The sequence below is a fragment of the Spermophilus citellus genome (assembly GCF_964194105.1).
Source record: "Spermophilus citellus genome assembly, chromosome: 11".
NCBI classification, from domain to species: Eukaryota; Metazoa; Chordata; class Mammalia; order Rodentia; family Sciuridae; genus Spermophilus; species Spermophilus citellus.
The window spans coordinates 69988236-70016075 of record NC_138192.1 but is presented as its reverse complement, the minus strand read 5'-3'; the positions used below and the strand labels follow the sequence as shown (position 1 = coordinate 70016075).

General features: G+C 33.7%; 1 protein-coding gene across 1 annotated transcript in view; it reads left to right on the top strand.

Moving 5' to 3' along the window:
* The window catches only part of SCN1A (sodium voltage-gated channel alpha subunit 1), a gene marked incomplete at both ends in the record, with an annotated part of 87543 nt that overhangs the window by 33653 nt on the left and 26050 nt on the right, over positions 1-27840 (top strand). The window contains 9 exon segments of the mRNA XM_081260628.1: positions 233-439; positions 2083-2367; positions 3369-3749; positions 4994-5126; positions 5916-6154; positions 7830-8003; positions 9092-9448; positions 11236-11718; positions 27217-27337. Of these exon segments, the coding sequence (XP_081116754.1) occupies positions 233-439; positions 2083-2367; positions 3369-3749; positions 4994-5126; positions 5916-6154; positions 7830-8003; positions 9092-9448; positions 11236-11718; positions 27217-27337 (2380 nt within the window).

The window sequence follows — 27840 nt, the reverse complement described above, 5'->3', positions numbered from 1 at the left end:
TTAGTTCTATTTCATATTGGGTGAATCCAAGAATTTCCTCCTAGAAATTAAAGTATGGATACTTAAGTTAAAGAATGAAGAGACAGAGGTGAATGAAATAGACTTTCAGAGAAGAGGGAGAGCCTGTGACCTGTGTAATTTGTATCAGAGTTCTGCAAGACACACAAGTTGAAAGGTGAAGCCACCCCCTTAATGAAGTAGTTTTGAGAAACAATTCTGTTCTTGTTTGCAGACACTGCGTGCTGCTGGGAAAACATACATGATATTTTTTGTGCTGGTCATTTTCCTGGGCTCATTCTACCTGATAAATTTGATCCTGGCTGTGGTGGCCATGGCCTACGAGGAACAGAATCAGGCCACAATGGAAGAAGCCGAACAGAAGGAGGCAGAATTTCAGCAGATGCTCGAACAGCTTAAAAAGCAGCAAGAGGCAGCTCAAGTAAATTATCAAGTCAAATATGCCTTGTCCCACAGTACCAACCTCTTTCTTTCTTTTGGTACCAACTTTTTTATTGTTAAAAATTACAGGAGAGAAAGTAAAAGACGGTACCTGAGGAAACTGGTAGAATGGGGGATTAGTAAAGGTTTCTGAACATCTACTCAGTTTCATTTATTTTAATTATTCACTTAATTATTTTAAGATGCTTGTAATATTAACCACAATGGAACTTTCCCATGTTATTTTAGTTATTCTGAGATGCTCAGAATAAAGAGGAAAATGTAATTTTGGAGAGTATTCTTGGGCAAGACATTTTCACTAAGTGAATATACTGGCATTAGGAGAAAATTCTAAGGAAAAAATCTTTTCTTAGAAAAAATATTGGTTATTATCTAAAAAGATGTTCATCTATTTCATAAAAGTAGCCTTTATCTTTCTTTAACCAAACATTCACCTTTTAAAGTGGTTGCTTAATTGCCTTTATAAGGAAGAGGTTAAAAATACAATGTTCTCTGATTCAGTGGTATCCAATGGCATCTAAATGTCACCAACATCACAGAGACCAGGGGATGTTAGAGGGATACTTGTTTTTTTTTTGTTGTTGTTTTTGTTTTTGTTTTGTTTTTTAAAGAGAGAGTGAGAGAGGGGAGAGACAGAGAGAGAGAGGGAATTTTAAATATTTATTTTTTAGTTCTCGGCGGACACAACATCTTTGTTGGTATGTGGTGCTGAGGATCGAACCCGGGCCGCACGCATGCCAGGCGAGCGCGCTACCGCTTGAGCCACATCCCCAGCCCCGGGATACTTGTTTTATACTGTGATTTCAGTGCTCATAGTTCAGAAAGTGCCTGTCCTGTCATCCCATCTGCGTCATATACAAACTCATGGTCTTTACTAAAGAAGAAAATTAATTCAGCTATATTAATTTATACACCAAAGGCCTGTATTGAGGGCATTCTGGGAACAATGATAATAATCAACATCTTAGTAATAATACAATTTGTGATCAAAAAGCATTGTTCAACCGGAGCCAAGTCGAAGATGTTGGGCACAGAGTTTGGAAAACTGAATGTCTTGTATTGCTTGGTAGAAAACTGCTTACCATCCCTCCTCCACTCTTCAAAATAGAATATCATGGAGGGGTGAAGAAGGGATTTTATAAGCATCCATCAATTTGATTGATAATATTTTGAGGGCATTGAATAACACAGTATCAATGGGAATTATCTCATTCCCATTTTTGGTTTTGACCTCATGTAACTTTCCTTCTATACTCCAATCTACTTTTCAGAGGAAAGAAGACAATGCTAATTAAATCTAATTTATTAGGGCAAATCAAATCCCCCAAAGTAGTATGAATTTACGTTATTATTGATGCACAATGGATCCTTTTGAATATGTAGTCTGTGAAGCATAACAGAAACCTAATAAATGGTATGATGGAGAAAACCAGATTATCTCTGAAAGTCCTCATTAGGTAGAAAGAAAAAAAAAATCGCCCCTTACACTTGCAGAGCATGAATGTGAGAATAGCTCAGTCAGCTAAATGTATTTTGTAAATGCCATGAAAATTCTTAAGACAATTAAAGAAAGATTAAGGACTTTTCTAGTGCCATGCTAAATCTATTTTTTCCTCTACATAGCAAGCAGCAGCTGCAACCACCTCAGAACATTCCAGAGAGCCCAGTGCAGCAGGCAGGCTTTCAGACAGTTCATCTGAAGCCTCTAAGTTGAGTTCCAAGAGTGCCAAGGAAAGGAGGAATCGAAGAAAGAAAAGAAAACAGAAAGAGCAGTCTGGTGGGGAAGAGAAAGATGAGGACGAGTTCCATAAATCTGAATCGGAAGACAGTATCAGGAGGAAGGGGTTTCGTTTCTCCATTGAAGGGAACCGATTGACATATGAAAAGAGGTACTCTTCTCCACACCAGGTAAGTCACGGCTGAGTTTGCTGATGCATGGGTGAAAAGTAGAATACTGAAGAGAGGGAAAGAATTAAAATGGACCTAGGAATTTTAATCAATTGAATCAACTATTAGTTTTATTATATCTAAATCTATCCTTTCTTCACATAGTTAAGTGAAAAGTTTACTCTAGGTGTATTTGAGTCGACATCTTGGTATGGTTGAAGTAATGTTGGGTTGAAAGCCATGAGACCTGGATTTTCATGAGACTGACTGCTGGTATTTGTCTGTGACTAATGACATTTAATCTTTCTGGCCCTCAGCTCTTTTAACGACAACAAAAAATGTGGATCTGGGACTGGCTGATCAGTAATGTCCTTTTGGTTGTTTTATGATTTTATGTTGTTTTTCTCTGTAACATCTTTATAAGCCTTCGTGCATGTTTCTGAAAATATCAGTCATGATACACTTTATTGAGAAGCACATCCCTCTGAACTTGAGAAATCAAGTATCGAAAATGCTATGCCTTTTAGGTAGAACAGGAATAACAGTTAAAATAATTTTAGAAAAGTGGATTAATGATCTCTGAAAATGGTGGAATTCCTTAAAAGGAAAGAGCAACGAAAACAACAGTGGCCTTGCTGAGGTCTTGCGGCTAGTGCCAAGGTTCACAATATCCCCAGCAATAGACTTTATGTTGTTGCCATTTGAAATTGAGAAATGATGGTTCAGGGATTTTTTTCATTATCTTTAGGTTGCACTCTAGCTCCCCATTCTTTAATACCAGTGGCTAGAAACCACTGATTGAATTTAATCTGAATGCCTATAAATTTAAGATGTGAACAACTACTGAAACTGAAATGAGAAAGAGAAGATCAAGTTCTTTCCATGTTTCCATGGACTTTCTAGAAGATCCTTCTGTCAGGAATGCTGAGATTTCCTTCAACTTAATCTTTCAAAATGATTGCATGTGACAAAGGTGATATTAACATGATTTTACTTCTTGTTTGTTTGTTTCAAACTTTTAGTCTTTGTTGAGCATCCGTGGCTCCCTATTTTCTCCAAGGCGAAATAGCAGGACAAGCCTTTTCAGTTTTAGAGGGCGAGCAAAGGATGTGGGGTCTGAGAATGACTTTGCTGATGATGAGCACAGCACCTTTGAGGATAATGAGAGCCGGAGAGATTCCTTGTTTGTGCCCAGACGATATGGAGAGCGACGCAACAGTAACCTAAGTCAGACCAGTAGGTCGTCCCGGATGCTGGCAGTGTTTCCAGCAAATGGGAAGATGCACAGCACTGTGGATTGCAATGGTGTGGTTTCCTTGGTTGGTGGACCTTCAGTTCCTACATCGCCTGTTGGACAGCTTCTGCCAGAGGTGATAATAGATAAGCCAGCTACTGATGACAATGTAAGGAAGTTTTAAATAGTTCAGGCATGGCTGGCCCATTATTGCTGCACCAGCCAGTGTTTCTACAGAATGGATCTCTTGAGAATGATTCCTGGTTGGTCAAGCTGTGAATGCACCTGCATCTTGTAATACCTTTAATGGACTAACCAACTTAACCTTAGAACCTGACTCTCTCCTGCACAAACCTGAATGCATTTACTTATTCAACATGCTAAGGATTAATTAGACACAATAATTACTGCCTCCAATTGGAGGATTTGCTATATGCCCACACTGAATTTATATATCAGAGCATCCTCTAAGGCCCTGGTATAAAAGTAAATAAATGAGTCTTCTGTTTAAGTGTAAAGGGTGTATAATAAATCTTTCCAACTGATTCTTCAACATAGCTGTGCTTTAGTTTAGATTTTCAAAAACACTGGGCTTAAAGAGACAGCTTCACTCTTACCTTAAAATTTCTAGTACTCATATTTGTCTTACAAAAAAAATGCTGATATAGGTCTTTTCAAAACTAATAAAAATGAAGAGACACAATAAATTGTTGATACAAACAAATGAAAGAGTTGCCTGTGAACCAAGTTGTGTTACATGTTTGTGAATGTAGAACCAGATGAGGAATTTCTAAACAGATGCTGCCTCATTTTAAACTGTCCACTCACTTGGAAATATATCAGCATGATGAGGCATGACTAAGTCAGAATTAGATGACTTATTGCTCTGATACCCTGGATGAAACTGTTGTCCATGCAGCATGTGTGTGTGTTTTTTAATATAGTTTGTGTTGTCAATGACTACCCATGTCTTATTTCTAGAGAAAGAGATGGCAGCTAAGTATGTTGTAATGGTTGGTATTTTCTTAAAATTAAATAGCTACCTTCTCAAAAATCAAATGCCTGGATCACTTATATGGTTTTTTAAATTATTAAGTTCTTACGTTAGTTCAGAAATAAGGATAACTCTTAAATCTATCTGTCTAAATATTTATCAACTATAACATAAGTATGTCATATGTCATATAATTATGAAATCAGCAGACTAAAAATTAATTTTTGCTATATGACTGAATGGTTAACAGTTTTGACATTCCAGGTTAATGATACAATAAGTCAGCAATATCTGCCATCACCAATTAAATAGGAAAGTGCATGATGCATGTTTCATAAAATTCACCAAATCACCCTTTGATTGTTTGCTTATTATGTTGTTCAAGTTAATCGCTTAATGCATTAGCACTTTCTTTATAGGGAACAACTACTGAAACTGAAATGAGAAAGAGAAGATCAAGTTCTTTCCATGTTTCCATGGACTTTCTAGAAGATCCTTCCCAAAGGCAAAGGGCAATGAGCATAGCCAGCATCTTAACAAATACAGTAGAAGGTTTGTAACAAATTCCATTTCCATTTCAATCAACTTATATTGTGCCACTGGAAACAAATCTTTCTATTTGTGTGTTGGAATCCTCATTCTAAAGAGAAAGCAAAAGTGATTATTTATTATATGTGCTCCTGTATTCTGGGAGCTTTAAAAGTTTATCTATTCTAAATAATATTGAACCCTAAAGACTATTTTCTGAACTGTATGTGGTAACTCTGAAAATACACAGTACAACATTCTGCTAGGGATTTTTAATCCCATTAATCATAGCGACTGAGATCCTAAGTGTGCCAGCAGCACTGTCCCTTTTAGCCTCATCCTAAATACTCTCAAGATTGGCCAGGAGAAGAAGATCATTTTCACAAAATAAAAACAAATCAAAGGATGATTCTTGGACCACAACGCTAACACTGACTACTTGACATTGACAACATAACCAGTCACTAACATCAGATTTTACACAATATGTATCCCGAAGCATGTTCCTACTGATTTCATTTAAAAGATCAATCACTTAACTTGAGGCCAGGTGCTGATTCACAGTGTCAATGCATAAGTGGAAAAAAACTCTTTCTTCATTACCTCTTCTCTGTGTGTATGTCTGGTGTCTCTGGGTGGCTAGAGTAAATCCTATAATTTTTTTTTTAAATTATTTTACCAAGAACAAATGAGTTTGATTTTGTAGCAAATGGAAGTGTACCAATTACTGAAAATAAATCTAGTGGATCTAAATAAATATTTGTGGTTATAGAATAAATCTTTCAGTTGCTATTCTTACTCTTTTAAATCCAGAACTTGAAGAATCCAGGCAGAAATGCCCACCTTGTTGGTATAAATTTTCCAACATATTCTTAATCTGGGACTGCTCTCCATATTGGTTAAAGGTGAAGCATATTGTCAACCTGGTTGTGATGGACCCATTTGTTGACTTGGCCATCACCATCTGTATTGTCTTAAATACTCTTTTTATGGCCATGGAGCACTATCCAATGACAGAACATTTCAATAATGTGCTTACGGTGGGAAACTTGGTAAGCATATTGGAAGGTAACTGTGTTCAGTCTTTTTAGATTTTCTGTTTAAGAAACTGTTCTATTTAATAATTTATAGCACTTTTTCACCCACACTTCCTGCCTCCTACTCCACTCTCAGGGACATTATATCTAGCTAAATTTCTACTTTTACCAAAAGCAATGGTCCTTTATATCCATCCATGCAAGAGGTGAGAAAGAGAACAGTAGGTATAGATCCCAGGTACTACTTTTAAAAAATCGATAGTGATATTTACAAATTTTAATGATGCAGAAGTCATTCATTGCTTAAGAACACTCTTTTTTAAAAAAATGATAGTATTTGATTTTCCCTAGGTATAGAAGTCCAAAATAAAACTGTGTATCTTTTTCTTTTTCTTAATCATTATCGTTGCAAGAATAAATATAACAACTATAAAATGTCTCCAGCTTGACTGCTTCTAGGATCTGTGTAGTCTATGCAATATTTCACTTATTTATTCTATATTATACCATAAAATATTGCAAATCCCAGGACATTTTATATATTGTATGATTAACAAGACTGATTTGGGTGAAGGTTGCCACTTCATTCTTTCATTTGTGTACTTCAAAATGTAAATAATCACATTTGCCAGCTGACTCCAGTCAACTCAAGAATATTAGAAATATTAGGTTTTATTTACTGAAAGGAAGAGCATGGAAATGTGATATAGCATTTTTTCATAATGTTTGCTTTGAAGTTGAGGATTTGTTTGTTTGTTTAGTACCAGGAATTGAACCCACTTAGTGTTTAACCACTGAGCCATATCCTCAAACCTTTTTAGTATTCATTCTGAGACAGGGTCTCACTAAGTTGCTAGGGACCTCTAAGTTATCTCAGCCTCCCAAGCCACTGGTATTATAAGCATGTACTACCATGCCTGGCTCAAGGTTTAGGATTTTTTTAAATTTATTTTTTAGTTGTAGTTGGACACAATATTTTTATGTGGTGCTGAGGATTGAACCCAGTGCCTCGCATGTGTGAGACAAGCGCTCTACTGCTGAGCTATAGTATAGCCCCAGCTCTGGTTTAGGTTATTTGATGGTTAAAAAAAAAAGGTAACATCCTTCAATGTATTATTTATATTTATAAAAATCTACTTTTATACTATGGAAGTAAAGTTATTTTTTCATGTGTAACAAAATAATAATGATAGTATAGTGCACACACTGTGACATGTATGAACATGTATGACAACTGTCTGACTTAAGGAACATGTGTATAAGCTTATAGATAAAATGAAACTGTGTGTGAGCAAAATCTCATCAGTAACTGTGTTGTACAAAATCTGGAGAAAATGCAGTTTGATTTAATGACAAGAACACTGCCAAAAGTAGAATGTTTGCACTCATATCTTAGTTTTGTCATCTTAGTGTTGTAAGCTATTCAGAAAGTCATTTCAACCATCTTGTGATCTTAATTTCCTCTGTATAAAGAAATAATTATATGGAATCCAGTTATTGGGAGTTCTTTGAGGATAAAAAGTGAAAAAAATGTATATGAAAGTCTTTAATAAACTATAAAGTACTATATGCATTTAAGTTAGTAATGGAATCTTTGGAAAAGTAGCATAAACCTTTTGTTCTAAGAGCAGATTTATGTTACATTCTTTCATTATCTGATGGAACTAGAATAATTTTGTTTTGATCTTAGGTTTTCACTGGGATCTTTACAGCAGAAATGTTTCTGAAAATTATTGCCATGGATCCTTACTATTATTTCCAAGAAGGCTGGAATATCTTTGATGGTTTCATTGTGACACTTAGCCTGGTAGAACTTGGGCTCGCCAACGTGGAAGGATTATCAGTTCTCCGTTCATTCCGATTGGTAAAGCAAAACAAAAGAGCAACAATAGCAAAAACTTTTCTAAAAACAGTGTTATAGAATAGTTCTGTCATGGACTTTACCATACAACCATTAGCCTTTCAAGTTCATATCTTTGTATTGTCAAAACTGTTCTTAAGTGAAAAAAATATATATATAGTCCCACTTACTATTAAAAACCTTTATTCTAAAAAGTATAATCAGGTAAAATTGAATATGCTACCCAGTTGCCATTATGACTAATTATTGTTTCTAATGACTACTACAGTTAATATTTTCATTTGTTAGAAACATTTTTAATGAAAATGCTCCACCTTTTAATAATAGGCTGAAAATACAAATAGACCTATGTAGCAGTGGATGACAATCAGTGACAAGATGTACATGCCAAACATTTTACCAGCTCTACCACTGGAAAATATATACCCATCAAAAAAGAGAAAATTTGTAGGACCAAAAACCAAGTCTGTTAATTAATATATATGTCCTTGCAAATTAAGGAAATAATAGAGTCATAAAAATATTCCAGTTTCTCAGTGCAGGTGCATTCAGCTATATCAATGGCCTGAAATGGCATTAATGAATAATAAATATTTTTTCCTCTACGTATATCAGGGCTCAATATGATTTTACTTAGCATACTATTGACAAATGAGTATCTTTCAGTAGAGATCATTCAGATTCAGTTGTTAATATTACAGTTTAAGGCATGAGGTATCTCAGAGCCTTCTTTGTAAAACAAATTTAAAAAAGTTATTTCTAAGTAATCATTAAAAATTCACTCTCAGAGAAAATGATGTAACTGGTTAAAATATGGGATAAATAGAGTCTTCCTAGAGGATCCAAAAATTAGTCAGGAGCACTAGAGGATAGGGCAGTACCAGTGTTTTAAGCGATTCAAACTTTTATGGGGCTGGGAGATGCTGGGGATTGAACCCAGAGCCTCACACATACTTGGTAAGTGGTCTCCCACTAAGCTAGACCTCAACCCTAAGAGACTCAACTTCAATCATCATTTCTTGGTAAACCTCAACATTATTAAATGTTTGTAAAGAGCATAATAATATGTATCAATTTTTTCATTTTTCTAGCTCCGAGTTTTCAAGTTGGCAAAATCTTGGCCAACATTAAACATGCTAATAAAGATCATCGGCAATTCAGTGGGGGCGCTGGGAAATCTCACCCTGGTGTTGGCCATCATAGTCTTCATTTTTGCTGTGGTCGGCATGCAGCTCTTTGGCAAAAGCTACAAAGATTGTGTCTGCAAAATCGCCAGTGACTGTAAGCTCCCACGCTGGCACATGAATGATTTCTTCCACTCCTTCCTGATTGTGTTCCGTGTGCTGTGTGGAGAGTGGATAGAGACCATGTGGGACTGTATGGAGGTCGCTGGTCAAGCCATGTGCCTTACTGTCTTCATGATGGTCATGGTGATTGGAAATCTAGTGGTATGTATCCACTTAAGATACACATTTCAGAAATATATTAACAATATAACAGAATGGTCATTTTGTCCCCAAAATTCTTATGATTATTAGTTCTAAATATATCTTATCAGAAATATTTGTACCTTCAGTTTGAAAGTATCACAATATAGAGGTAATCTACAAAATTATACTGAACTCCATTATGTCAATCATTTCATCACATTCATTATATGAATTGCAGTAGAGGGTCACATTGAAGACAATTCTAAAAGACTATTCTGGAATCATTTTACAAATTCAGGAACAAGGGAGGAGGAAGTCTATATCTAGAGAGAAATCTACAATATGTTATACATAGATTATACATACATATGGCAGCGGATGACAACCAGTTATAAGATGTGCATGCAAACACTTTTCTTAATGTTACCTCTGGAAAATATATAGATCCAAATCAAAAAAGAGTAAGTTCATAGGTTTATTAAATATTTCCACTAACTCACATATATGCTCTTGCAAATCAAGGAAAGAACTATAGTCATAGAAAAGGTAATCATTTACTTCAAATCATGTATAGAAAAAAAAAGAAAGTAAGTAAGTAAGTTAGTTAGTTCAGCACTACCTTCCAGTATTGGACTAACAAGTGGTGCGTTTCAGTGTTCCTACTGACTATGCCATTCATTTTCTTGCTCACTGCAACACATAACACTCAGTCACCCAATATCATATGGTAACTGCATTAGCCAACAAATTGTCTAGAGGCTCTAAGTCAAAATAAAGGATGGCTAGTGATGCCATTTTTTATTTTGAGATTGCTCTAATGGAGTAATTCTCTCTTAAAATTGGAATATAGCTACTTATAGTATGGGAAAATATAAATATATTTTAATAAGTATAGAAGGAGACCAATATGGTAGAGGAAAGGAACCAGGGGAAGAGAGGAGATGGAAAGGGGAGGTACCAGGGAATTAATTGACCAAATTATGTTATGTGCTTGTATGAATATGTCACCATGAATTCCACTATTATAATTATAATGAATGAATAAAAATTAATTAATGTATGTTTGTGTGTGTGTGTGTGTGTGTGTGTGTGTGTGTGTGTGTGTATATATATATATATATATATATATATATATATATATATATATTCCAAGGGGTACACACATTAATGTGCCAGTCCCACCAAAATAATACAAATTATTTATAAATAGTTCTACTAATTAGTTGATAAGGAGGTATGTATAAGAAATGCAGTATGATTAAGATACCTATTTTAAGCCCATAAGCCCATAATCCTAAATTTGAGTCATTTGAGTGGTGATTTTGCCTTTATCCTATTCAATATCTCTAACAAAAAAGAAACTACAAAATAAATATTTAAATGCATAACTACAAACATTAATTATTTTATATTTAGTATTATATAATGCACTCATAAATTTGTTTTTTTCATACAGTTTTAAATTAATCATATCTTAGGTTAGCTCATTCAACTTCATTTACAAGTGGGAAAACTTGAAAGCTATAGAAAACATGTCTTTGCTTAAGGATGCATAATTAAATACTTATTAAGCAAAATCACAAATTCAGAGCACCCACGTTGGGATTGAACCCAGAGCTTTATGCCTTGAAAGCACACACTCTACACTGAGCTGCACTCCCAGCCCACCCAACTCCAAACAAATATGCTATCATGTTTCTGTTTCATCTAATTTTAGAACATGGAGGTTCCTACAATTATAAGTTGTCAAAATATGCTCTTCACTTTATTGAGGTGAAAATATAATCATGTCTATTTTTTTTAAGGTCCTGAACCTTTTTCTGGCCTTACTTCTGAGCTCCTTCAGTGCAGACAACCTTGCAGCCACTGATGATGACAATGAAATGAACAATCTTCAAATTGCTGTGGATAGGATGCACAAGGGAATAGCATACGTAAAAAGAAAAATATATGAATTTATTCAACAGTCCTTCGTTAGAAAGCAAAAGATTTTAGATGAAATTAAACCACTTGATGATCTAAACAACAAAAAAGACAGTTGTATGTCCAACCACACAACAGAGATTGGGAAAGATCTTGATTATCTTAAAGATGTTAATGGAACCACAAGTGGCATAGGAACTGGGAGCAGTGTTGAAAAGTACATCATTGATGAAAGTGACTACATGTCCTTCATAAATAATCCCAGTCTTACTGTGACAGTACCAATTGCTGTAGGAGAGTCCGACTTCGAAAATTTAAACACAGAAGACTTTAGTAGTGAATCAGATCTGGAAGAAAGCAAAGAGGTAAGATGCTATGGACATGGGTAGGTATAAATTTATATATGTGTATGTGTGTGTATGTATTTTGTTGCCTATGTTTATGATTATATATTTTCCATCTAGAATTCTTAGCCATGACTTAAATTTTTATTTCATTGAGGAACCAAAGATAAATTGAAGAATAGCATACTAAGGTGTGAGTTTTCCCATCTTTAGGTTATTTGTCAGATGGATTAGTGGATGATACAATGAATGAAAAAATAGAATCATCATAGGACTATTTAATCCTTACAATAATCTAGAAGGGAATATATTATTATAACTTTTTAAATAATAAAGCTAGTGTAGGAGGTTTAAAGGATGCATAACTGGTAAGGGATGGAGCTGAGACTTGGACTTAAGAGACTTTGTAAGTTTTCTATGTCTTCTATTGCATCACATTAACTCACATACATGAAAAAGACCTATAGCAACAAGAAATAGTCTTTACAGCTCCTCTCACTAAAACTGTATTGTCCTTTATTTTAGTCTATGTTGTCTACCACAGCACTATGCCATACACTGAGTGGTTTAAACAACTGAAATTTATTTTCTCACAGTTCTGGGAACAGGAAAATCCAAAATCAAAGTACCAGTACAGCCAATGTCTGGTGAGGTCTCTCTTCTGAGGTTGTAGATGCCACCTTCCCTCTGTCTTCACATAGCCTGTCCTCAGTGAATGAGTATGAGAAACACTTCTGGTGTTTTTCTTCTGCTTATAGAACACCAGCCCTATTGAATTAGAGCCTGAACCTCATAGCCTCTTTTAGCCTTTATCACCCTCTCACGGGCCCTGTCTTCAAATATGGTCACAAATGTAGGGGTTGAGCTTGAACATTTGAATTTGGGGAGACACAGTTCACTGCTTGAAAACCTTCTTAAAAGTAGTAAGCTAAAACTCTAATGTACATACAGACTGTCCCTAGTGTACAGAGGTTTGACTGTTTTCCAACTTTCCATTGGTGTGAAAGTGGTATGTATTCAGTAGAAACCATACTTGTAAGTTTGAATGTTGATGTCCCACTGAGTTAGCAATATGGAGCCTCTGATGATGCTGGGCAGAGGCTGGGCCTCTGGCAACCCTCTCAAAAGATTAAACAACTGATGCTTGGCAGTGTGCTGTATAACTATCACGTTCAGTAGGTTAGGTGTACTAAATTAATTTTCAATTTATAATAGTTTCAACTTAATTATGGGCTATTGGGATTCAATTCCACTGAAAATTGAGTAGCGTCTGAATGAGATCATTCAAAAGAAGTCTAAAATAAAGTGCCTTCACTTCATTTAATGTTTGGAAATCTAAAAGACAGTAAAGTTCCCACCTTTGAATCTACATGTCTAAATATTTTAAAGGATCTGATACATTTTACTAGGAGCACAGTTTCACTAGAATATCACTCTGTCCAAGGGAAACTGCATTTCGTTTTAATAGTTGTCCGAGCGTATGACTAACTTTTGATTTATTAAGTATGTCCCTTTAAAGATGATCCTACCTTTTATACTGAGTCTCTGAATAATCTAGGTCTCATTTTCTACTTTTAGGAGTAGGGGCATAATATTAGAACTAGAAGCTACTTCTGGAACTCCAGCCTTAGGCTTCTTAGTATTTCAGTTTTGTGCAATGAAACAGGGGAAAGAAAATAGCTCAGGGACATATCAAGAGATATGTCACATTTCTCTGGATTCAGGGGAGAAAATGATAGATTATTTTTGTAAAACACTGTGGGGTTATTCAAGATTTTTAATTTGTACATTGTCTTCGTTCAAAGTTTGTTCATTGAAGGATATGGGTTTGGCTAAGGAACCAGATGGAGGATGATTTTTGAAAAAATAGTTATCTTCATATTTAAAAAGTTGGTTCCAAACCTTTTTCTTGTAAGTATGGTGTGCTGATTATGCTGCTGAGCTCCAAGTTCTGAACTAATGACAAAATAAATTTTGAAATATTTTTTCCTAATATAGACTTTTTTATATTCAACCCTTAGAGCTAAATTCAGTGTGTGATTAAACTAATAGTTATTACACGTTATCTGTTGAGTTAAAAAATAAACTATTTCATTGCAAAAACCATCCATAGCAAATATTCTTCCTGCAAAAATTTAACATGATTACACAGTTTATCTGTTTTTGTTTGTACTGATCGGGGTTGAAAGGAATACTGACCTCTTTATAAAGTGACCATCCACTGAACCACTCTAGGAAATTCTATCTCTTTATACTTGGTGACATTTCATAGCTTAGAGTACTGCATAAACTGCAATTTTTAATGTTATGGTAGTAGAAATTTTAGAGATGCAATGTGTCTTAAATTATGAATCATCACCTAATTGAAATTGAAAACTCAATTTTATTAACCAGTAATTTTAAAAATTTTAATGAAATAAAATGGAGTATTTCAATGGACCTTACATGTTAAAGGGAGGAGTATTTAAAAATGACTATTTTGTTTCAGTTGAATGCATTGTTTAATGAATCACTTGGTCCATGCGTGTAGAGCCTGAAGTCCAGTTTTTAAATTAGAGAAACACCATTTCAGTTCTATAAGGGTATTGATCATAAAGCTTTTCTGACCACAACAAGAAGGGTCACTTCCGTTTATGATACCAACAAATATAAGGCATTGAGTATGGGTAATAAATAATATATATCCAGGCTCATACATTTTACAAAGTACCATAATACCTATAAGCATGCACATCTCTTGTTTTATGTCATGATCTGTTTGTACACGTTTAGTATAGAATAGGCATTAAGATCAAATTTTTCAGCTTCCAACTCTTCTAAAAAGATTTATTGACATGTAACAATTGTACATACTAATGAAGTACATGCACACAGTATACAGTGATCAAATCAGGGAAATTAGCATATCCATCACAAATTTTTATTGTTGCTTCATTGTTGAGAACATTCAAAAATCCTCTATTTGGAACACACAATGCATGATCATTAGCTATAGTTTCTCTGGATCAGAAGAAATATCAGAATTTATTTTTCCTAACTGACTAACATCATATTCCTTGACCAGTGTTTCCAAGATTTCTCCTCCCTTCTCTCCTAACCTCTGGCTACCACTACTTTGCTTTTAATATCTATAATATTCTTTTTTTTAATATTCCACATATGAATGAAATCATGTAGTATTTATCTGTCTGTGTCTGGTTTATTTCTCTTAACATAATATCCTCCAGGCTCATCCATATTGTCAAAAATAACAGGATTTCCTCCTATCTACTGACTGAAAAGGATTTCATTGTGTACATACCATGTTGTCTTTATCCATTCATCCATTGATGGACACCAATGTTGATTTCATATCTTGGCTACTTCGAATAGTGGTGTCATAAACAGGAGTAAAGACATTTCATAAACAAACTGATTTCATTTCCTTTGTATATATGCCTTGGGATAGTATTGCTGAGTCACATGATAGTTCTATTTTTAATTTTGCGAAGAATCTCTATACTGTTTTTCATAATGACTGTACTAGTTTAAATTCCCACCAACAATATATAACAGTTTTTCTTTCATCAAATCCTGGGCAGCATTGTTACTTTCAATCTTTTTGATAATAGCCATTGTACCTAAGGTGTACGTCACACAACCTTGACTTCAAAATATACTACAAAGCTATAGTAACTCAAACACCATAGCATTCACATAAAAACATAGACCAATGTAACACAATAGAATGCCAGAAGTAAATCCATGTATTTACAGCTAACTGATTTTCTACAAAACTGCTAAGAGTGCACAAAGAAAATAGTCCTTCTCTTTGACAAATGGTGCTAGGATAAATGGATATCCACATGCAAAAGTATAAAATTTGACATTTATGTCTCACCATATACAAAATTCAACCCTCAAAATGGATTAAAGACTTAAATTTATGATCCAAAGCATGAAACTTCTTGAAGAAAAATAGAGAAAATGATACATGACATTGTTGTTTTCGACTAGTATTTATTTTGACAGAACTTCAAGACCATAAGCAACAAAATCAAAAATAAAGGTAATTGCATCAAACTAAAGATCTTCTGTATCACAAAAGAAATAAACAGAGTAAAGAGACAATCCATGGAATGGGACAAAATATTTGTAAATTATATGTTTGGCAAGGAGCTGATATCCAGATTGTATAAGGAATTTAAAAAAAAAAAAAAAAACTCAACAGCCAATAATAATAATCCAATTAAAAATGGGAAAAAGACGAAATAGACATTTCCCAAAACATATACCAATGACAGACATCAGACATATGCATAAAAAGCATTCACTATTACTAGCCATCAGGGAAATGCAAGTCAAAATCACAATGAGAGACCACCTCTTCCCCATGAGAATGGCTGTAGTCACTTCTACATAGAACCATGTTGAAGGATTCTCTTCATCACACTTACTCTGACGGGAACATACTTAAAATTATGTTTTTATTTCCCATGATTCTGGATCCCATGTTTCTCTTGATTCACTCTCATATTGAATTAGATTTTGTTGTTTTCATGTTTGTTAGCCATGTTAGTGACTTTATCTTTGACTTCTAAGAAAGTAATAATCCCTTTCATAATTTTTACATGAATTGCAGTTGAAATGCAGTTATATCTGATTTAACTGAAATTTTTAGAAATTTTTAGAAACATTTATTGACCCCTACTAAATTTCAATTTCATTATATCATTCTTATATCTAGTTTTCTGCAAATATTCTTCTGGAGATTACCATAATGGTCCAGATTTCCTGACTCTAACTTCAACATTTCTTCCTTCTTGATCAGAAATAAACTCACACAAAATTATTTTTCCTCATTGATTCCTCAGTCTTCTATTGTACTCTGTTCATCAAAGCAAGACATATTTGTAAGATGTTCTGCTTTTAGATGAATTAAACTGATGGAAGATGCCTCCACCAAATAAGGATTCTTTTCTTCACATCTTTTTTTTATTGGTTCTTTTTAGTGATGCATGACAATAAGATTCATTTTAACATAATCATAAAAGCATGGGATATAATTTGTTCTAATTCAGCCCCAGGACTTCCGCTTTCCCTCCCCTCTTCTATTCCCCTACTATACTGATTTCTGATGTATACTTAAAGTTTTTTTTTAATTAGTGTCTTGTGGATGTCCATAATGGTGAGATTCACTGGGGTGTATTCATATATGTACATAGGAATGCTAGGTCAGATTCATCCCACCGCCTTTCCTTATCTCATCCCTACTACCTTCCCTTCATTCCCCTTTGTCTCCTCCACTGATCTTTCTTCTATTATTTTTTATCCCCCCACCCTTATTTTTAATTAGCTTCTGCATATCAGAGAAAACATTCTACCGTTGACTTTTGGAAACTCAGTTATTTAGCATAATAGTCTCTAGTTCCATCCATTTACTGGCAAATGGCATAAAGTCATTCCTCATTATGGCTGAGTAATATTCCACTGTGTGTGTATACTAATACTATGTATTTCATACTAAAAATGCAGTCTATAGCATACTAAAGAAATCATATTATTTTGGATCTTTCTATTTTATTTTTTGTTCTTTTTGGCTATCTTCATAATTCAGCAATTTAAAGAATATACTAAATAATAGGGGATGCTAGTAAGCCATGATTCTGAATTTTATATGTGAACATAAAATACATATAATTATATATATAGTGTACAGGTATAATACATATAATATACATACTTTTTCATAAAATGGTGACTCGATTATTAATGTGATTTTCCATGTTGGAACAATGTTGACTAAAATATGTTACTCCTTGTCATCTCTATTAGACCTCTTCCATCTGAATATGTTAACATTTTAATTGCTGAATTCAGTAATGACTCTTATCCTCTATGAATCTCTATAAAGCCCCTGAAATTATATTCATTCCTTGGATTAAATTTAGAAGTGATAAATATTTATTATCATAAGTTTGCGCATACTTTATGCATGTGAGACCATAATTATAATGTTTTTGGTAAAAAAATTATACTTGAGCCAGATACCAAGAAATTTAATTCCCCTAGTCTCCTACCATATAACCCTGCTGGCTGTATAATTTGCAATTTTCATATATATATATTTTTTCAATATATATATTCTCATATATATGTGTAATATATATATATATATATATATATATATATTATATCTCTTTGGATTATCAAATGTGGTAATAAATATGATGTGCTTAGAACAATGCCTGACATATAAGTATTCACTAAATTACTATTATTATTACTATTACTATTACTATTACTATTATTTTGGTATGAGGGATTACCTTTAGGGGCACTTGACCACTGAGTCACATCCCTAGCCCTATTTTGTATTTTATTTAAAGACAGGTCTCATCAGTTGCTTAGTGCCTCACTTTTGCTGAGGGTAGCTTTGAACTTGCTATCACCTGCCTCAGCCTCCCAAGTTGCTGGGATTACAGGTGTGCACCACCATGCCAGCTACCATTAGTATTTTTACTAGTAGCATTTCAACACTGCTGGAGTAAGTTTTCTTATAAGAATTATTAGTAACATGTTTGACTATTTAACCTTTTCTTGTTTGCCTTTTTCCTTCTGTAATAAATTGTTTTACAGGTTTATCTGGAGACAGTGATGTTTTGTTTTGTATGTGTGTGTGTGTGTGTGTGTGTGTGTGTTTGTTGTTGTTAAATTTTGAACTGTTTTGATTACTCTTGATATGGTAAATGACTTAGATATTTAAGAAAATTACTTTCCTGAAGCACAATTAGAAGGAATATATATGCAAGAACCTAGAGACATGAAGCAACAGCACATAATATGGACACAATTAGTAGTGGACTTGCTAAGGTATGAAGTCTAGGAGATGAGGCTAGAGATGGAACTAAGGAGCACATGATCTCAGCTCCCAGAAAACCAAGAACAGACTAACGAGAAGAGACAAGCAAAATGAAAGCTCACATTTGTTTTGCCTCCTCTTCGAGGAGTACACTCACACATTCTGTCTTCTTCTCTTTTTTTGTTTCAATTAGTTACACTTGACAGTACAATGATCTTGACATATCATACATTTGAATCAGATGGGATATAATTTCTGATTTTTCTGAGTGTACAGGTTGCAGAATTACATTGGTCACGCAGTCACGTATATACACACAGCAATAATAATGTCTATTTCATTCTGCTGTCCTTCCACTGCCCCCTTCCCCTCCCCTCCCTTCCCATCACTTCTCTCTACCCAATCTAATGTGACACACTCTTTTTTAATTTCCTCACATCGTCATACATGTATTTTGTATAACGATGAGGGTCTCCTTCCATCTTCCATGCAATGCCCCTTCTCCCTCCCTTTCCCTCCCACCTCTCTTCCCTACCTAGAGGTAATCTTCTTCTTATGCTCTTCCTCCCTATCCCATTTTGAGTCACCCCCTTATATCAGAGAAGACATTCGGCATTTATTTTGGGGGGATTGGCTGACTTCACTTAGCATAATCTGCTCTAATGCTAATCATTTCCATGCAAATGCCATGATCTTGTTATTTTTTAGTATTGGGTAATATTCCATTGTGTATAAATGCCACATTTTTTTTTTATCCATTCATCCATTGAATGGTATCTAGGTTGGCTCCACAGTCTAGCTATTGTGAATTGTGCTGCTATAAACATTGATGTGGCTGTGTCCCTGTAGTATGCTGCTTTTAGGTCTTTGGGGTATAGTCCGAGAAGAGGAATAGCTGGGTCAAATGGTGGTTCCATTCCCAGCTTTCCAAGGAATCTCCATACTGCTTTCCAAATTGGCCGCACCAATTTGCAGTCCCACCAGCAATGTACCCTTTTCCCCACATCCTCGCCAGCACTTGTTGTTGCTTGACTTCATAATGGCTGCCATTCTTATTGGACTGAGATGATATCTTAGAGTAGTTTTAATTTGCATTTCTCTGATTGCTAGAGATGATGAGCATTTTTTCGTGTATTTGTTGATTGATTGTATATCCTGTTCTGAGAAGTGTCTGTTCAGGTCCTTGGCTCATTTGTTGATTGGGTTATTTGTTTTTTTGGTGTTTAACTTTTTGAGTTCTTTGTATACCCTAGAGATTAGAGTTCTATCTGATGTGTGAGGGGTAAAAATTTGTTCCCAGGATGTAGGCTCCCTATTCACCTCACATATTATTTCTCTTGCTGAGAAAAACTGTTTTAGTTTGAATTCGTCTACTGTCTTCTATTCCAGGAAAAACTTAGGGATTTTTTGTTTGATTTGCATAGATACTAGGCTAAAAATTCAGTAGCCTTAACTTCAGGCAAATCACCAATCTTACATTATTCCATTTCCTAATTTAATATACAGGATATCTGTCCTATTATGCTTATTAAAATACCATAAGTGTCTAAAAGATGTTTGGAAGTTAAGAGTACTCAAAAGCAGCTAAGTCTCATGGTACATACCTGTAACCTTAGGTACTCAGGAGACTGAGGCAGGTGGATCACAGGATCAAGGCCAATCTGGGCAACTAGTTTGAGACCCTCTGTCAAAAAAAAATTAAAAGTGGTTTTGGCTGTAGCTCAGTGGAAGAGTGGGTGCCTAGCATATGTGAGCCCCTAGGTTGCAATCCCCAAATGCCCACCCCCCCACAAAAAAAGTTTAAAAAAGCAAAGATGATGTCAACATAATTATTACTACTACAAATTTGTTTAAACACTTTTTAAAGAATTATTTAAATCACACTTTTTTTGAATAAAAATAGCACATTACTAAAGTAATTAGGAAAAAAGCATATTTGTTTTTGTAATGAGCAAGCCCCAGAATAAGAAGTAAAAATGTCAATTTGGTCCCTATGATTCAGGCAATGATAATAGCAAATATCATTTGTTGAAGGTTAAACTCAATCAAAGCACTGTTTGTAGGGCTTTTCATGTACTGCTTCCTTCAATCTTTATACTGTCAGATAAATATTACTATACAATTTTATAGATGAGAAAAATGAACTCATTTCAACAAATCAGCTAAACAAATAAGCTTTAACAAAGTATGCTAAAATCATACACATAGTATTATGATTTGCAGTTTTCGTATCTAGCTTGGAAATTATAAATGCAATTTTGCAGAATTTTTGTTTACTTTTAATGTTTTTTGCATAATAACAATATTCTGTTGGACCAGTATGTGATGAGTTGTGTTTCTTTTGCTCCTTTATATCTAATGATGGACATACTTTATGTTCAAGTTTGACATACTTTAAAGCAGAAATCAGTTTACTTTAGAACTGTATACCCCCACTTTCACCCCTACCCTGGACACATGTTTGAATAATATTAGATTTACCAATTTCTAGGACTAATATAGTACTTAGTAAAGATGAATAATTCACTGAAGATTATTCTTCCAAAATACAGTTTGATGAAAAAATCCTCTGTGATATAGGAATAATGTTGGAACTAATAAGTTAATATTTGATTTTTCCATCCCTTCTATGGTAATGGTAAATCCCAATACAGTGTCTTTTTCTTACATATTATATTGTCACTTTTTTGAGAGTATTTAATAGAAATCATTTAAATGTTTAACCTGTATAGTGTATATTTGAAATGTTTTCTATACAATTATATACAATTACTATATAATTATAATTACTATATAATCATACAAAGTGTATGCAATAAAATAGTAATACTAATATTTTTTGGTTCTGGAACATCTGATTTATGTTTTTCTATGTGTGCATGTATATACATATAAACATTAAAATGCCCAGTTTCCAAAAAAGTACTTGAGATAATATTCTTTGTCACATTTAAATATTTGTATATGTTCGTGTGTGTATCTGTATGTGTGTGTGCATACACTAAATGCACATATAATCTGTATTATTTTGACCCATAAATTCAAAATTTATTTCTTTATCCATATATTTTCATCAGTCATTGTAAACTGAACTCCTCTTAAACCTTATAAATAAGCTCCTTGTAACAAAACAAGTCTAAAGATAAAAACATAGCCATTATAAAATCAAGTAAGAGAATAAGAAAAAGGCACTTAATCATTTAAAGAAACATTGTGGAATGTTTTGTTTGATTTGTTTTGCTTTACGCTGAAGGTCAAAATCATTTGCTATAGTAGAGAACATTTTTAAAAGCAAGAAATATTGTATGAATCCACTGAAGAGGAAAAATGGTCTCATCATCAAGGCTGTAGTTATTAAGTGGTTATTGAATGCCCTGGTGTACAAGGCAAAGTGAATACTTAAGATAGAATGCACTCTCTTCACTCTCTCAGCTCACATATTAAGTTTGCCAAGAATATCTTGAAAATACAGATTAGTGTATATATGTATAATTTAAGCTATTGTGGGTCAATATGTAAAAACCTACATATTTTCAAAGTAGCTAATACATTTAATAAATTGAAAATAGACTAATGGGTTAATAAATGCCAAAATGGATTTTTAAAATATTTTACCAATTATCAGAAACTGTAAAACCAAGTTTTTTGTTACGTGAATGATGAATTATAAAATTCAAATTCCTCAAAATTACAAGAAAAAAGGGGAATAAATAATTAACTTTACTGATTTTCAAATCAATAAATGTACTTGTCTGAAAATGTTTTAGTTCTATTATTAACCAGTTTCTCTACTATTTTATTTGAATTCCTGCCTCAGGTGATGATGTAGAGATAGACTGTTCCCACACATGTAGAAAGTGTTTCCTTCCTTTTCTGAGTAATAGTGTTTTTATTTCTCAAACAAATAACAGAGCCATCTTATCTTTTATTTCTATAATGAAAAAAATGAGACAATACAAATTAACTTATGAGGGTTTTAATGCAATGTTTTTCAAAATATCAATGACATTCTTCACAGAACTAGCAAAAAAACAGTCCTAAAATAAATTTAGAAGAATAAAAGTCCAAGAATAGCCAAAGAAATCTTGAGAAAGAAGAGTGATGCTGGAGGCATCACAATACCTGTTCTCAAATTATACCACAAAAGAACCATAGTAATAATACAGCATGGTATTGGCATCAAAACAAACATGAAGACCAAGGAACAAAATAGAAGACAGAGGCAAGCCCACATACTTTCAGTTATCTGATACTTGACAAATAAGCCAAAAATATATATGATGGAGAAAAGAAAGCTTTTTTAAACAAGTGATTCTGCAAAAACTGGATATCCACATCAGAAGAATGAAACTGTATTTCTATCTCTCACCTTGCACAAAAGTCAAAGTGGATCACAGACCTAAGAATCAGACTAGAAACTCTGCAACTGCTAGAAGAAAACACAAGGTCAACACACCAACATATTTGCACTGGCACTGACTTCCTTAACAAGACCCCTAAAGCTCAATAAATAAAACCAAGAATCAATAAGTACAATGTAATCAAATTAGAAATCTTCATAGCAAAAGAAACAACATAGAACATGAAGAGAGAACCTATAGAATGAGGGAAAATCTTTGCCATGGGATTAATATCAAAAATATATAAAGAACTCAGAAAGCTTAATACCAGAACAAACAAATAAACTAATCAAATAATGAGCAAAAGAACTAAATATACATTTTTTTTTCAAAAGTAGAAACACAAATAGCCAACAAATATCTGAAAAAAAAATTTCAGCATCCATAGCAATAAGGGAAACACAAAGCTACATTGAGATTTCATTCTCACTCCAGTTGAAATGGCAATCATCAAGAATACAAATAATTATAAATGCTGGCAAGGATGTTGGGGGAAAAGGTATATGCATACATTGTTGTTAGAACTGCAAATTCGTACAACCACTTTGAAAAACTGTGTGGAGATTCCTCAAAAATCTAGGAATTGAACCACCATATGACCCAGCCATCCTACTCCTTAGTGTTTATAAAAAAGAACTAAACCATTATACTATAGCAATACAGCCCCATGAATGTTTATAGCAGCACAACTCACAACAGCCAATTGGAACCAGTTCAGATCCCCATCAGTGGATGAATGGATTAAGAAAATATGGTTTACATCCACAATTAAGTTTTTATTCAGCTATAAAGAAGATTATGTACCACTATAATACACTAATAAAAAAGCAATGTTTTTACTTAAGACATTGAGAATTTGAATAATATGAAAAACAAAAGTATATATAACTACATTATTTTTAAAATTATATTTATAGAGTATTCTTATTTCCAAGTTTCCACGAGAAATTCATATAAATTAACCATATACTGGATCTCAAAGTAAAGCTACCACTATTTTCACATAAGATAGTTTTATTTTTGAAACAGCTGTATATCTATATCTGATCAAAATGTAACTACACCTGATATTAATAATAAATTGATAAAATTCTAAAAACTTGACTATTAATAAAATTTCTCCTAAATAAATAGTGGGTTATGGAACAAATAAAATACATTTATAGCTGTCTCAATAACAAGAATATTTTGTTAAAATTTCTGGAATAGGACCAAACAGTTAGTAAATGTCTTCATATTACCAAGAATGATCAAAAATGGATGAAGGAGCATAACAAACATCTTAATTTCAGAAATTAGAAAAAGAAAAAAGTGAAGGAATATAACAAATATCCACATGAATTATTAATATAGCAGATAATACTAGTATAGCAGGTAGTTCATAGGGGAAAAAACAATATAGACATAAACTAGTGTGGCAGGCAGGATTCTGAGATGACCTTGACAATCTTTACTTCCAGCAAAGTGGATTTACTATTGAAATTAATTCTGCATCTGAATGCCTTTTCATACACAAATTTAAGCACAAGAAACAATATGCTTTCTAGTTCTTAATGAATATTGGTCAATATTGTTAGGCTTCTCAAATCCCCTTCACTGATTATGCATGAAGAATTGGTATCTTGCATAAGATTCCATTTCTATCATGAAGAAAAATGGGTGCAATGGATGGTGGTAACATATTCCTTATATGATTTTTCATAAAATATGGAATGAATGTTTTCATGATGCTGATATTGCTAACAAAGGCCAATTCTGAGCTCAGGATGTAACTCAGTGGCAGAACTTATATTCAGGATACGTGAGGCTAAGAGTTCAATATCCAGCAACACACAGACACAGACACACACCCACACACACACGCACACACACTCACAATGCTATTTTCTATCATTGTTGAAGTGGTAATGCTTGAACCTCAGCCTAGACCTATCACTTTATCACCAAATTATGAATCTCTTCAACGTTGAGGATGAGAAAAGAGAAATTCTTCAGAACACCACATTATGAGATGAATGGTTTGATTGAGATTTTCACTCAAGCCCATTATTTGATGATTCTCTTCACTTGTCAAAGAAATAACCAATGAGTTATTTCTGGGTGTGTCTTTAATTCAGTATGAATGCTAAAACGGAATGTAAAAACATTCAGAACCAAAGACATGGGAAAAGTAGGAAAGAAATTAATTACAGTAGATGGAGTAGAGAGAGAAGATGGGAGGGGAGGGGAAGGAGGATAGTAGAGGATAGGAAAGGTAGCAGAATACAACAGTTACTAATATGGCATTATGTAAAAATGTGGATGTGTAACCGATGTGATTCTGTAATCTGTATTTGGGGTAAAAATGGGAGTTCATAACCCACTTGAATCTAATGTATGAAATATGATATGTCAAGAGCTTTGTAATGTTTTGAAAAACCAATAAAAAAATAAATAAAATAAAAAAATAAAACGGAATGTAAAAACATTCAGAACCAAAGGCATGGGAAAAGTAAATTGAAATCTATTTGCTACTGTATCCTATGTTGAACAAAGTTCAAGCTCTTGAATGTGGTACCAAGGGTAACCATGCATTTGTTGGAATGTTGTTGAAATTAGCCTTTTTTGATAAATCTTATAATTTCAGAGCTCATCTGCAACTCAAATACTAAGAATTGTGTCAGCACTATCATATTATTACATATCCTAATGACCTGAAATGTTGATTTGTCTATTTTACCACAAATTTTAAAAGAAGGGAAGCAATCAGTTGGATATGGACCCAGACGTACAAATTGTTTTTGAGCAAATATAAATAGTTTGTTGAACTTTTCAACAAAATCAATTTTATTCCATGCAAAATTTTTAATAATTTTAATAGTTTAATTTTTATTACTTAAATAATATCATAAGTTGAGTGGTATCTGTTTATGAATGTCTATTAGATGATCTGCATAAACCTAAAGTTGGTGACACTGTGTTCCCAAAACTATCTTGGATATTGGAGTCATCAATGAATACTTAGCATCTAACACATTGCTAATGTTCAATAAATACTACTTGAATAAATGGCTGAACTGATTAATTATTATTACTACCTAAATGGCATATTGCCAGTCTTCAGAACCATCATTTATGATTAGGTCTTGTCTTAATGGGAAAATCTATATTCTGTATTATTTTTGCCATGTTTATCTTCTGAAAACCCTAAAAATAGAACTGAGTCTGGCATAATGGCTTATGCCTGTAGTCCCAGCTACTCAGGAGGCTGAGATAGAAGGATCACTTAAACTCAAGACTTTGAGGCCAGCCTGGAAAACATAGTGAGACCCCCAACATAAACAAATAAACAAAACCCCCCAAAACTATGTATTCCATGACTGTTGTTCAAAATATTAGTAATGCTGTTTCTTAACTGAACTTTCTCCTTTCAGCTGCACATGGCATATAATTTACTGAGGGGTAAACTGGATTTTTCCACCCACTACTTGTTGATCTCTTTTGTGCAATATTTCAAGCTTTAAAATGTTTACCAGGAATTCAAACTGTTTATTTAATATGCCTAAGGTTATTTGTTTATTGATATATTTAACCTATTGTACGACTACTTCTATCAAAAGAGGACATGGCATATATAAATATTAACATAGTTATATTAATTCTATATACCCTAACAGTGAATATTAGTATCATGAGTTAAAGCTAAAGGTAGTATTTGCTCACAATTAAGACATTGCTAAAATTGTGGATGTGTAACCGATGCGACTCTGCAATCTGCATTTGGGGTAAAATTGGGGGTTCATAACCCACTTCAGTCCAATGTATGAAGTATGTTATGTCAAGAGCTTTGTAATGTTGTGAACAACCAATTAAAAAAAAAAAGAAAAAAAAAGACATTGCTAAAGAAATATATATAGTCAAACATTAAAATGCAGAGTGACATTATTTCCTCCTAAGGTGGAAATTCTCTTCCCCTCTCTGCTCCCTTTCCCTTTCTTCTCCCTCGTCCTCCTTTTTCTCTTTGATTCCTAGGACAGAAGATTCCTCAGTGTGCATTGCTGAAGGCCATTGATTACCCCTTTGAACAGCCTTTTGGTTGCATCCTTAACATTCTCAATTCTGACAAAGGAGTTAACACAGAAAAAAAAAATTATTTCCTCTTCTTACTCAATCTCTCTTTTGCTTTAAATTTACAATCTCTTTACCATAAGAACAATACCAAATACACTCATAGTGATAATCCCTTCTTGGCAGGCCACTCATTAAAGGGATCTGTTTTTTATGCCACCCTATGTACAGAAACTTAATGAAAGCAGCAGCTCGTCAGAAGGCAGCACGGTGGACATTGGTGCACCTGCAGAGGAGCAGCCCGTGGTGGAACCTGAAGAAACCCTTGAACCTGAGGCCTGTTTCACTGAAGGTAAAGACACAGATCCTCGTGTTCATTTTTCTCTAGTAAAGAAGAAGCCTTTTGCTGTTGGCCACCCCAAATGGATCACTTAGAATAGACTAGACCTTAGTAATAGATCAATTTCAATTACCCTTAATGTGTTGACAGATAAAAAGGATTGAAGTCTACTGTTATGCTTTAGTTATCTCCATTATGTGAAAAGATCATGAACACAGAGAAAAACATTTTAACTTAATGAAAGCTACTGATTAGTAATTTTTAAAGAAAATGGTAACTTTGCAATGAATTGGCATATTAATTTTTCATCAAAATTCTCATACATAGAAATTTCCTTAACAGTAGACTTTTGACTACAAAAACTAAATGAATTATACATTCTGGACAGTATTTTTAAATGAAAACATCATTTTTCAATGCATATTGGAAGAAACAGGGAATAAGGGATGCCCTGGGCACTTGATACCTAAACAGCATTGAGCTGGTACTATATATATATATTATGAGGCTGGGCA